A 14,078-nucleotide genomic window follows, 5' to 3' on the forward strand; every position below is an offset into this window, starting at 1 on the left:
AAAAAAGGCAGATCAGAAAAAGAAGTAAAACTCTCATTATTTGAAGATGACATGATATATATAGAAAACCCTGAAGACACCCCCAAAAATGATTAAAACTAATAAATGAATGCAGTAAAATTACAGAATTCAGAATCTATATATGGAAATTCGTTGTGTTTACATACACCACTAATGAATGAGCAGAAAGATAAATTAAGAGAACCTAAATAGACATTTCTCCAAAGAGGACATACAGATGGCTAACAGACATATGAAAAGATGCTCAATGCCACTCATTATCAGGGAAATGTAAATTAAAGCCACAATGAGATATCACCTCACATCTGTCAGAATGGCTGCCATAAATATATCAACAAACACCAAGATTGGTACGAGGATGTGGAGAAAAGGGAACCCTCACGCATTGTTGGTGGGATTGCAAATTTGTGCAGCCGCTATGGAAAACATTATGGAGGTTCCTCAAAAAAATTAAAACTAGAACTACTTTATGACCAGCAATTCCACTGCTGGGTATTAAGCCAAAGAAATCCAAAGCATTAATTAGAAAAAATATGTGTACCCCTATGTTTATTGCAGTGCTATTCACAATAGTCAAGATACGGAAACAACCAAAATGCCCATCAATAGATTATTGGATAGAGAAACAGTGGTACAATTACACAACAGAGTATCACTCTGCCTTAAAAAAGAATGAAATCTTATCTTTTGCAACATGGATGGATTGTGGGGAGCCATGGTTTCTTGCAACCCTGAACCTTGCAGACTGGCTCGGTTTCTGCCCCCATAACATTGTCTCTGCCTTATCTGAAAAGCGCCTAACGGCTGCTGAGGAATGTGGTGAAAACGGCCAGTTCCCAGACACAAAAAACTAAGGGCTTTCTAGACAAATAGTAGATTCTGTCTCCTTGAAATATTTACTTTTGTGAGTTTCAGTGACCTTGTATCTTCTATGTCAAAGTAAGGTTGAAGCTGGAAAGATTTACTTTCACTGAGATAATGCATATCTTCTTCGTTTAACTGCACGTACTCAAATTGTATATATTGGTTAGAGATAATAAACTCAGGGCTTCAGAATGACTGAAGACCGGCCGCATTAGCATTTGTGTGTGTCTTTTATTTCATTCCCACTCCCCCATTCAGGTACTGATCGACTCGTGGCGGCTGGCCCGTCACACTTGGCGCCCGAACAGGGACCTGAATACGGGGGTAACAGTGAGGAACACCACGTGGCAAGGGCCCAGCTCGTAGAGAGCTTATCAGTGGATGCGTGGTGAGTAAGGCACAATACCCCTCGGTCGAATGAGTGTGTGAGTGAGTGATAGCTCCACGACTTCGTGTTACGGAGCTTGATTGGGCCCTAATCTGCGATTCCGGTTCTGTCATACGGCATAACGGCGACTGGACTTCTGTCTACCTGTCCGGGGAATTATACCGGAGCGCCTTAGCCAAGACAGATTTGGTTCCGCGAGGGGCACGGCCAGACGGGCATCAGAGTGTTTTCTTTGTTTGAAAGAAGGGCCGAGTTAGGGTGAAGGATGGGTCACGCTAGCAGCAAGGACCTGTATGTTAGAGGACTTAAGAAATTGCTTGCCGCCCGTGGCAGTCGGGTGAGCAGAGAACAGTTAGATAAGTTTTTAGAATTTGTAAAAGAAGTTTGTCCATGGTTTCCAGAAGAAGGCACTGTCAGTCTGGAAACTTGGGAGAAAGTGGGAGAGCAGTTACAAGATTATTATGCTGCCCACGGACCTCAGCAGATCCCTGTAGAAACATTCGGGTTGTGGACCTTGATTAGAGATTGTTTAGATCTCAGGCGTAAGAGCTGTAAGCTAGAGAAAGTAAAACAAGCTGGCAATGAAGAAATTCTTTCATCTGCCGCTTCTCTGGCAGAGAGAGAAAAGGGGGAGGAAGCCAAACCCACAGAAGAATTTTTTAAAGATACAGAGCCTATTTATTATGAACCTCCGGTCGAGGACTGGGAAGATTTAGACTCTCAGGATCAGGAAGACTCAGAGGATGAAGCAGCCAAACATAATAGGAACATATACCCTCCTTTGGTGGCTATGGCTCAAGAAGGCAGACAACCTGCAGGCACTACACTTTCTCTTGCAGATCAGATAAAGATGATTCAGGGACAGTTGATTGAACTTAAAGTTGCTGTGGACAAAGAAATTGTCCTCGGGTCCCCAGATTCCTTTTAGAGAACAATGGAATCCTCGGGCAAAGATCCCCCAGAGTTATTCCTTTGCACCACCTCCTGAGGAGCTCTGTATGTGGGGTCCTCCGTTGCAGCCCCCAGTTTGGGACATGCCTACTAAGCCTCCGAATTATGTTAAGCCAGGATCAGACTCTAATGTGCGTTCCCTCTTCAAATGGCTTGTGAGGAAGCTCACAAGCAGGGGGAATCCACAGAACAATTTGGAGTATATCCTCTTTTTGACAGGATTGACCAGGAAGGAAATAGGTTTAGAGAATGGAGGCCAATTCAATGGAAACAATTAAAAGAGTTAAAAGAGGCTTGTGTACAGTACGGCCCTATTGCCCCTTTCACCTTAGCAATTCTGGATGCTTTGTCTAATGAAGCTACTCCTCCAGAGGATTGGAAGCATATTGCTCATGCTTGCCTTTCCGGGGGCGATTATCTTTTGTGGAAATCCGAGTTTTATGAAAATTGCAAGAAGAAAGCTAATCAGAATGCCTCAGGACAAATTCCCATCACTTTTGACATGTTAGCAGGAGAAGGAATATATGCTGAATTAAGGAATCAGATGGACTTTGTGGCAGGAGCTTATGTTCAGACCACTGCTGCAGCAAAAGATGCCTGGCGTATGCTGCCAGATACTTCCGCAAAGAGGATCATGTTTCTCAGATAAGGCAAGGACCCGATGAGCCCTTTCAAGATTTTGTATCTCGCCTCTGTACAGCTGCAGGGCGGATTTTGGGTCATCAATGGCCACTCAGTCCTTTATAACACAGCTTGCCTATGAGAATGCTAATTCTGCATGTCAAGCTGTTATTAGACCATTCAGAAAAAAGGGAACCTTATCTGATTATATTCGCTTGTGCTCTGATGTAGGTTCCTCTTTTACACAGGGCATAGCCATAGCGGCTGCTATTCAGGGAAAGCCTATGAAAGAAATACTGTATCAACAAGCAAGATTTAATGCAGGAAGTCGCTCTGGAGCTTGTTTTACTTGTGGCAAAAAGGGACATCGAGCTGCTCAATGCCCTCATAAAGGGGAATCTGAGAACTCGGCTGCTCCTGTGAGAAAGCCTCCAGATGTGTGTCCTAAATGCAGGAGAGGAAAACATTGGGCCAATGAATGCAGATCCAAGACAGATAAAGATGGAAAGCCCATCCAGGGAAACTGGGTGAGGGGCCAGCCCCAGGCCCCGAATCAACAATGCTATGGGGCACTGCAGATCCCAGCGCAGATGCAGGGACAAAGAGGGAACGAGCCTCTGAGAGGAAATACATCACAGATTTATTTCAGGCCACCTCAGGTAGCGCAGGATTGGACCTGTGTTCCACCACCAACATTGTACTAACTCCCGAGATGGGAATGCAAGCATTGCCCACAGGAATCTTTGGGCCACTACCACCAGAAACTGTAGGTTTATTATTAGGAAGAAGCAGTGCCACTATGAAAGGGATTCAGGTTTTCCCGGGAGTTATTGATGAGGATTTTACCGGAGAAATTAAAATCATGACTCATTCACCCTTGAATGTTTCAGTCATACCTGCTGGAACTCGCATAGCTCAGCTAATTATTTTGCCTCGTGTAAAAATAAGAAAAAATAGGCAAAATCAGGAACGTGGAGACCGAGGATTCGGTTCCTCTGATGTTTATTGGGTTCAGGAAATAAAAAGAGATCGACCTGTTTTGCAGCTTAAAATTAATGGAAAAGGTTTTCAGGGACTTTTGGATACTGGCGCTGATGTCTCCTGCATATCTGCACAACACTGGCCATCTAACTGGCCGATGCAAAACACTATTACAGATTTGCAGGGCATAGGACAATCTCATTCCCCTAAGCAAAGCAGTAATTTGTTGTCATGGCAGGATGAGGACGGACATCAAGGGACTTTCCAGCCATATATTATTCCCGGCCTGCCTGTTAATTTGTGGGGACGAGATATTATGAGTAATATGGGAGTCTATCTTTATAGCCCAAGCACTCAAGTAACTCAGCAAATGTTTGATCAAGGGCTTCTCCCAGGACAAGGCTTAGGCATTAAGGGACAGGGACGTCAGGAACCTATTTCGCCTAACCCTAATTTACAAAGAACAGGTCTGGGATATTTTCCCCAGGGGTCATAGATTTACCTGTACTCCACCAAAAAACTGCAGAAGCAATAACTTGGAAATCTGATACGCCTGTGTGGATAGATCAATGGCCCCTTACTCAAGAAAAAATATTAGCCGCTCAAGCGCTAGTACAGGAGCAGCTTGATAAAGGCCATGTAATTAAATCTACGTCACCCTGGAATTCACCCATTTTTGTAATTAAAAAAAAATCAGGGAAATGGAGATTATTACAAGATTTGAGAAAAGTAAATGAAACTATGGAAGTTATGGGTGCTCTCCAGCCAGGGTTACCTCATCCTTCTGCTATTCCAAAGGATACTTATAAAATAGTGCTAGATTTGAAAGACTGCTTTTATAATATACCACTCCATCCCCAAGATTGTAAGAGATTTGCCTTTAGCATTCCTAGTCCAAACTTCCAGGAACCTGTAAGAAGGTATCAATGGAGAGTCCTTCCCCAGGGTATGGCCAATAGCCCTACCTTGTGTCAGAAGTTTGTTAGTAAAGCAATTGATAACACCAGAAAACAGTTTCCTTCTGTGTATATCATTCATTATATGGATGACATCTTATTGGCTTGTAAAAAAAAAGAAATGTTGTTAGCTTGCTTTACAGATATGAAAAAGAACCTTCTAGCCTCAGGTCTTATTATTGCACCTGAAAAAGTGCAAAGAAGTGAGCCTTATTCTTACTTGGGATGGCACTTATTTGCTCAGTATTTCACTCCCCAAAAAATAGAGCTTAGGAAAGATCATCTTAAATCTCTTAATGATTTTCAAAAGCTGTTGGGAAATATTAATTGGCTACGTCCTTCTTTGGGATTAACTACTGGAGATCTTAAACCACTGTTTGAAATTTTAAAAGGAGATTCTGATCCAACCTCCTCCAGGTCTCTTACTGAGCCTGCAAGGAAGGCTCTTTCTAAGGTTGAGAAAGCCATTCAGCAACAGCATGTTTCCTTTTTAGATTATTCTAAACCTCTATATGTGTATGTTCTGGACACCAAGCATACACCCACAGCAGTGTTGTGGCAAGAAGGGCCACTTAGATGGATACACCTCCATGTGGCTGCACAAAAGAATCTTACTCCTTATTATGAATTTGTGGCCAGTTTAATTCAGGAGAGCCGCCTAGAAGCTCGAAAATATTATGGAAAAGAGCCAGATTTTATTATTATCCCTTTTACAAAACACAAATTCAAGGCCTGATGCAGTTTACAAACAGTTTTCCTATTGCATTGGCTCATTTTGTGGGAACTTTGGATAATCATTATCCCAAGCATAAATTGCTTCAATTTTTTCAACATCATGATCCAATTTTTCCTTCAATAGTGTCACATACTCCTCTTCCTGCTGTACCTAATATTTTTACTGATGGATCTAGCAATGGTGTAGCTGTTTATGCGCTCGATGAAAAAGTCATTAAAAGAGTACAGACACCTCCTGCCTCAGCTCAGATAGTTGAGCTTCGAGCAGTTCATATGGTATTGCTTGACTTTGCTTCTCAGTCTTTTAATTTATTCTCTGACAGCCATTATGTGGTTCGTGCCATCAGGAATTTAGAAACGGTACCTTTTATTAGCACCAGTAATCCTGTTATTCAGGACCTGTTTCTTCAGATACAACAGGCCATTCAGTTACGCTGTAAGAAATTTTACATTGGCCATATTAGAGCTCATTCTAATCTTCCAGGTCCTTTAGCCTCAGGAAATCAAATTACAGACTCTGCTACTCAGCTCATTGCCTTGACTCAAATAGAAAAGGCACAAAAGGCTCATAGTCTCCATCATCAAAATAGCCAGAGCTTGAGACTACAGTATAAAATAACCAGAAAAACAGCACGTCAGATAGTAAAACAGTGTCCGGATTGTTCACATCTCCAACCTGTGCCTCATTATGGAGTCAACCCTCGAGGCCTGCGTCCTAATGACTTATGGCAAATGGATGTGACTCATATACCTAAATTTGGAAAGTTAAAATATGTTCATGTCTCTATTGATACCTTCTCCGGATTCGTTGTGGCCACGGCTCAGACCGGAGAAGCAACGTCACATGTAATCAGACATTGTCTTGCTGCATTTGCCATGATTGGAACTCCTAAAAAACTTAAAACAGATAATGGCTCAGGTTATACCAGCAAAAAATTTTTTCTATTTTGCCAGCAATTTTCGATCAATCATGTTACTGGCATTCCTTACAATCCCCAAGGACAAGGGATTGTTGAGCGACTCATGGTACATTGAAAGTTAATTTGCATAAAATAAAAAAAGGAGAGTTATATCCCCTGACGCCTCATAATTATCTGTCTCATTCTCTCTTTATTCAAAATTTCTTGACCTTGGATGCCCATGGTAAAAGTGCTGCAGAACGTTTTTGGCATCCTTCTACTGCCCCTCAGGCTTTAGTCAAATGGAAAGATCCACTTACGGGCTCTTGGCAAGGCCCAGATCCAGTCCTCATATGGGGACGAGGACATGTATGTATTTTTCCACAGGATGCAGAAGGCCCTCGGTGGCTGCCAGAACGATTGGTGCGACATGTGGACCCTCTACCTACTGATGAGGCTGATAGTCTTCAACAATGCAGAAAAAGACCAGACGTATTGGGCCTATGTACCTGATCCACCAATCCTCCACCCCACAGTGTGGGACGGTCCTGAGATTCCAGTCTATGTTAATGACACCCATGTCTTAGGACTGCCCTCTGATGGACACATGAAACAGCATTTGGAGAAGAAGTTCACTTATAATGGTATAGGAATAGGTTTGCCTATTTGTATTGCAAAAAATAGGTCTACATCTGGGTGCTTGCGCAGTTCTCCTGTCACTATGCACATTAATGACTCTTTAGTTGGATGGACTATTCGTCTTAACATGCTAGGCGATTGGTCAGGAGGACGCAGAATAAATCTGCCCGTCCCTCCATCGCGTCCATCTTGCAATAAAAGATTAAAATTAAATACTGAGACTGTCCCATGGAGAGCCTGTCCTGGCAATGATCCTGTTCGTTATGACATCCCCGGGACAAACAGATATATCATTGACTGGTCAAGAAGTAACCGGTCAGGATGGGCCAGAGAACTGACTTCTGGACTTTGGACTTCTGATACGCAGTATCAGCAAAATTCACTATGGAGGCTTATGGGAACAATGGATAAGGTTGAAACCAGGCTCTCTCTGCCCATGAGGATTTTGAAAGACAAAACTAGAGATTGGACTATTGTTGCTGAGACTGTTAATGTATCTGCTTGTGTTCCTTCTCCTTATGCACTGTTGATTGGAAATGTTAATGTACACTTTGTAGAAAATCAATTTCATGTATCCTGTAGCAATTGTTCTTTAGCAAATTGTATTTCTTGGGTACCATCAGGAACTCATGTTATGATACTTAAACAACCATCTTTTGTTATGCTTCCTGTTAATATTTCTGGACCTTGGTATACTGAAAGAAGTTTGCAGATTTTCAAAGAAATTGAGTATGCTTTGAGTAGACCAAAGCGGTTTATTGGACTTCTAATTACAGGAATTATGGCTTTGGTTACTATTATTGCAACTGCTGCTACAGCAGCTGTGGCTCTTTCTCAGACTATTCAAAATGCTCATTATGTTAATACTCTTTCAAAAAATGTTACTTTAGCTTTAGGGACCCAAAAAGCTATTGATGAGAAATTAGAGCAAAAAGTGAATGCCCTTTATGATACAGTTCAGTATATGGAAAATGTCATTCAAGGTATGAAAGTTAAATCTCATTTAGAATGTCATTCAGAATATCATTGGATATGTGTCACTTCTAAAAAGTATAATAATAGTCAATATGATTGAAATCGGGTTCGTTTACATCTTCAAGGAATTTGGCATAATGCTAATTTGTCTTTAGATATGCTTCAGCTTCATGATAAAGTTCAAAGTATGAGAGAAGCTGAACCCTTGAAATTTGATGCAGCTCAGGCTGCCTCTGAGTTTGTTGATGTTCTTAGGAGTGTTTTGCCCTCTATGCCTTATATTACCCATTCTGTTATAATATTTCTTACATTGGGCATCTGTGTCTGCTTGGTTCTGTGCCTACTCCCTATCCTCATCAGATGTTTCATCAGCAGGATGTTAGACTTACGAGCTGACATCCATCAGCTTGAGCTCAAGGCGAAGCCTTAAGTCTTTCTCCCCCATGCATTTAGAGGGGCGGGTTAGTCAACGACGGGCAAATACTTGGGAGCCGCTTCAACACCTAAGACAGGGCTTGTATTAATAAAATATGAGTACCAAAGACGGGTAAGTTGAGGCTGGCGTCCTGAGATGCCTAAGTCAGGCACCGTCACCTCGCCATCCTGGCTGGATGGACTTTGCTTTTATAAAATAAAAAAGGGGGAGATGTGGGGAGCCATGGTTTCTTGCAACCCTGAACCTTGCAGACTGGCTCGGTTTCTGCCCCCATAACATTGTCTCTGCCTTATCTGAAAAGCGCCTAACGGCTGCTGAGGAATGTGGTGAAAACGGCCAGTTCCCAGACACAAAAAACTAAGGGCTTTCTAGACAAATAGTAGATTCTGTCTCCTTGAAATATTTACTTTTGTGAGTTTCAGTGACCTTGTATCTTCTATGTCAAAGTAAGGTTGAAGCTGGAAAGATTTACTTTCACTGAGATAATGCATATCTTCTTCGTTTAACTGCACGTACTCAAATTGTATATATTGGTTAGAGATAATAAACTCAGGGCTTCAGAATGACTGAAGACCGGCCGCATTAGCATTTGTGTGTGTCTTTTATTTCATTCCCACTCCCCCATTCAGGTACTGATCGACTCGTGGCGGCTGGCCCGTCACAATGGATCTAGAGGATATAATGCTAAGTGAAATAAGTCAGACAGAGAAAAATGAATGCTGTATGATTTCACTTATACATGGAATCTAAAACAAAAAAGAAACTGAATAAACAAAACAAAATAAAAACAAGCCCATAGGTATAGAGAATAAGTTGCTGGTTGCCAAAGGGAAGGGGCGAGGGGTGGATGGGAATAAAAAATAAATGTTAAAAAAAATGACATAGCTATTTGTTATTCAACATCACCCCTTTAAAAAACATATGAATAAACTCTTCTTCAACAGTTAAATATAATCTAATTAATCAGTATGATCTCTTGCAGAGTAGATTTAAAATACTATATGTGTCTATAGTTGGAAGACTACTTATGAATGTTTTCCCCCTAGACTAATGTATTTATTATTGATCTCTCACGAGTCAACATTTTATGATCGATTTATTGTTTATATTGTATTGTTTTCCCAATACATGTGTATATTCTTGGATTTCTGCTCTCATAGTTCACCTTTTCTAAATGTCTTTTCATGTTGCTTCTCTCTAGGAAGCCACATGTTAGTCATCCTTCAAAATTCAGCTCACCATTTTCTTACATCGTGCAATTTGCTTAACATGCAGCCTATGGTGGTGTCTCCCTTCTTTGAACTTATGTAGAAACCATCATTGTGTTGAGCCTTATATTTCTAGTTATTTTTTGTGTTTATGTCTCATTTTTCCAATTAGATGCTAAAAAGAATCTTAGAGGCAGGGATATATATATATATATATATATATATATATATATATATATATATATATATCTTGATATCTTTGGCCCTTTCCCTAATGTGGTGCAGGATTTAGGTTGCTGTAATTTGTCAGAACTCTTCATTGCACTTTAAGAAACCCAACTCATACACTAACTCAAGTAATGAAGAAGGCCCAGAGCTGGGTCTGGCTGAGTATTTAGTCATGCTGGACCAGGTACCCAAATTTATCATCTGTAATCTGTCTTTCTCTATGTATTATTTCTGCTTTTATTTGTCTTGGTTTTGCTGTCAGGTAGGAACTCCCTACATTGTGTTCTCTGACAGTAAAAGGAGAGCTTCCCTCTCTCAATAGATCCAGAGAAAGCCCTGGAGCTGATGCTTTTTGGTTTTATTGGAGTGTCTTGGGTCATGTGCTGGGCCTCAGTTATATGGCTATATCTTGAGCCAGAGAATTGGATCAGTTGCTATCTCTCTCCTATGACATATACACTGAAATCAGAGAAGGAGTGGTTCTCCAAAGAAAAGGAGGGATTTTATTCCAGCAGAATGCAAAATAGATTCTGGACAAGTAAAAATAAGACTCCCATTGAGGATTTCAATCAATGTTTGTTGATTGATAAACTAAACTTCCTTTTGGGAAAAAAGTCAGGTTTGCAGAGATTCTGTACAATTTCTCAACTTTATCCAAAATATTTTATCATTAGAATAGTGCCATGTATCCTTTGAGCACATCATAGTCACATCATAGGTGGATGTAAAGGTGATATGATGTATGACTTTGGCTCCCCACTGATTTATCACCAGGATTGAAAGGCTATTACTCTCTCAAGGGAGGATTAGTAACTGTGCTTAGGTGTTTGAACCTTTAAATGGGCCCTCAAAGATTTTTTGTGGGAGAGTAAACAAAACAGTAATGAAATTTCTGTCATTTCTTCAAATAGGTGTTCAATTCCTTGCTCTCCCTCTTCTTCTGTTACCCCAGTGATGTAAGTGTGGGTACACTTGATGTCTTCCCAAAGACCCCTTAAACCCACTTTTGGGTTCTTTTTTTCTTTTTGCTGTTCTCATTGGGTGTTTTTGCTACCTTTAATTCTAAATTGCTGAGTTGATCCTCTGCTTCATCTAATCTACTGTTGATTCCCTCTAATATATGCTTTATTTCAGTTATTGTATCCTTCATTTCTTACTGGTTCCTTCTAATGCTTTCTATCTCCACTTTTATGTTTCCTATCTCTCTGTGAAAGTTCTCACTGAGTTCATCTACTCTTCCCTTAACTTCATTGAGTATCCTTATAACCAGTGTTTTAAACTTTGTGTCTGGTAGATTGCTTGTCTCCATTTTACTTAGTTCCTTTTCTGGATCTTTATTCTGTTTTTCAGCTGTGACAGGTTTCTTTGTCTCCCCATTTTGACTGCTTCCCTGCATTTATTCCTGTGTATTAGGTAGGGCTGCTATGTCTCCTGGTTTTAGTAGAGTGGCCTTATGTAGTAGATGTCCTGTGGGGCCTGATAGTGCAGTCTCCCTGGTCACCTGATTCAGTTTCTACAGGTGTGTCCCTTGTGTGGGTTGTGTGTGTCCTCCTGGCTGAGGCCAGATGCTGCTTGTTTGGTTTTTGTGAATCTTTGTGAAATTTTAGGAAAGGCAGGCCAATTGTATGGAAAAGTCACTGGAAGTGGCTTGGATGGGCCCGCAAGTTGGGTGGAGCAGAGTCTCAGAATCACCAGGGTGGGGCAAAGGAAGGGTGTTAAACAGGTTAATGGAGACTCAGATTTGACGGCCATGTGTTTCGGCATGCTAGGAGCGGAGAAGGATCATCAATGAAATAATAGGTTCTACTAGCACTTCTGACTGGGTAAAAGCTGTCCCTTCCTGCCTTTGTCCTGAGGCCAGACAATTCATTTCTCCCCCATATGTCCCTGGCACCTTTCAAGCTGCTGCCCCAGTGCTGGAGCTCTGAGCAAGAGAGTCCATCAACGAACAAGTCCATATACAGGCCCTTTAAGACGACACCTGGGGCTCCAGATGGCCTCCGGCTCACTCAGCCATAATCGCCACTGGTTTTCACAGATAGAAGCTGTGGGGACTTCTCTTCCCATCACTGGAACCCTGGGCTGGGGAACCTCAGGTGGGGCTTTGATCCCTTGCTCCTCAGGGGGGATCTCTGCAGTGGAGATATCCCTCCTGCTTTTTAACTGCCACACTTGGATGTGGGACCAGCCTGTGTCATGTCTCTAACCCTCCTACCTGTCTCAAAGTGGTTTCTTCTGTATATTCATAGTTATAGAACTTCTGTTCACTTAGATGTCAGGCAATTCTCAATTATTGTTGTTCTGTGGTTTAGTTGTAATTTTGATGTGGTCCTGAGAGGATGCAAGCACAGCATTTACCTACTCTGCCTTTCTGACAGGAAATTCACTGTAGATTGTGATAATGATGAGGGCCAATGGATTCATGATAAGACTAAGTAGCATTATCAACCAATTAAACTAGTAGTTGTGTGACTGTTTTGGATTCTCTCACTGAGAGCTGTGTTGACTTCAGAAATTGTTTGTAAAGCAAAAAATGGTAAGCTTTTGAGGTTCCATTGTTTCCGATATTAGTGGTCAGGACATGTACACTAAGTTGGATAACAGAGTTTTTGACTACCTAATTTTTACACTGAGAAGTAAGATCAGAGATATGTGAAGTATAAACCTTAAGCCATCTATTTAACAACCTACCTGAAACACAGCCAGCAAAGATCTTAATGAAAATTGCAGACAGTGAACAAAGAGTATTAGGAAGACTAATTTCCATGGGAAATAGATGCTGCACAGGCAAAACCAAGATGGCCATTGGGAGTTCAATAAATGTTTGCTGATTGATCCATTTATCATCCCTATAAGACAGACATTAGTTTTATGTGGATTCTGTACTGTGATTTACCAAACATTTTATGGCTGGGCAATATAATAATATGTTTAGGTAAAAGCATAGATAAGCTTTTATTGTTTGAATTTTATTTAGTGTTGGGTATGCCTTTCATAGCAAGTCAAGTTTATCTGTATGTGGGAAAATAGCAAATCAAGCATAAATAGAATAGTGTGTTCTTTAGAAGTCAGTGGTTGCCAGAGGGTAAGGGGGGTGGGGGGTGGGGGGTGGGAGATGAGGGTAAGGGGGATCGAATATATGGTGATGGAAGGAGAACTGACTCTGGGTGATGAACACACAATGGGATTTATAGATGATGTAATACAGAATTGTACACCTGAAATCTATGTAATTTTACTAACAATTGTCACCCCAATAAATTTAATTAAAAAAAAAATCTCTGAGCAAACTAATATTTTATTCAAAAATATTTATTGAGCACTGACTTAATTTTATTTTTAATCTTTACTTTTTTAGAACTGGAAAATAAGCAGAAATCTACATCTGGTACCTCTTCAGGTATTAATTTGTTCTTACAAATGTTTTAATAAACGTGGCCCAAACCTATTTGGGATTGCTCAAGTGTAGAGCAGGTGACAATCTCATTTAGAGTCTCATATAAGTTTCCCTGTGAGCTCTGCACACCTAGTCAGATAATACCCTAATTATGATACCATGCTGTATCTTTTCTTTTTGTCAATTCATTAAGCAAAAGAAGAAAAATAATTTACTTGTAAAGATCCCACTTTAAGCATTACAATCTACTTTTAGATTGGTTAGACTGTAGGTGTGCTGTTCCTTTGACTTTAAAATAATAAATGGAAAACTAAAGATCTATGTGGCAAATGAGTGTTATTTTTTCCTGTCATTTTATGACCACCCTCCTTTTCTGGTATTAAGAGACTTTGATGGAGACACGTATGTATTTTATGCATGTTTTGCAAATGAAAGAGTATCACTTTTTTAGAAAGTTAGAAAGAATTACTTTTTAGTATCACTAGTATAGAAAATTGTATCACATTTGTATGATTTCAGTTGAGCTCTTATTCTTTAAGAGGCACTAACATCTTATTGACTAAGATAAAATCTTTATTCCACTTAAAAATCAGTAGAAGCCTGGAAACCCAGGTTTGGTTACTCCTAATAACATAATAACATCACTTTATTCTTGCTTTTAAATTTTTAATTATTTTTTTCACAAATGAAACTGACAGACGCCAGGGCAGTAGTGCTGAAATGAACATTTGGCTCTTTTTCTCTAAAGGAGAACAGAAAATTAAGAAAAGTTATAATAA

The 14,078-nt window shown here is 40.4% G+C and overlaps 1 protein-coding gene across 3 annotated transcripts in view; it reads left to right on the forward strand.

Annotated features, from left to right (window-relative positions):
* Window positions 1-13,418, forward strand: part of LRRC69 (leucine rich repeat containing 69) — a 123,090-nt gene extending 109,672 nt beyond the window's left edge. Inside the window, exons 7-8 of one of the 3 annotated variants that reach the window (XM_074319069.1) lie at window positions 1,144-1,273; window positions 6,804-6,929. In XM_074319069.1, coding sequence (XP_074175170.1) covers window positions 1,144-1,251 — 108 coding nt within the window. In that variant the 3' untranslated portion in view covers window positions 1,252-1,273; window positions 6,804-6,929. Of the gene's footprint in view, window positions 1-1,143; window positions 2,086-6,803; window positions 6,930-13,260 lie in introns of those variants that run through there. The other 2 variants (XM_074319070.1, XM_074319068.1) reach the window with 2 other exon arrangements.
* Window positions 13,419-14,078: the final 660 nt, after the last annotated feature.

This window comes from Rhinolophus sinicus, linkage group LG14 (genome assembly GCF_036562045.2).
Source record: "Rhinolophus sinicus isolate RSC01 linkage group LG14, ASM3656204v1, whole genome shotgun sequence".
In the NCBI taxonomy this organism is placed as follows: domain Eukaryota; kingdom Metazoa; phylum Chordata; class Mammalia; order Chiroptera; family Rhinolophidae; genus Rhinolophus; species Rhinolophus sinicus.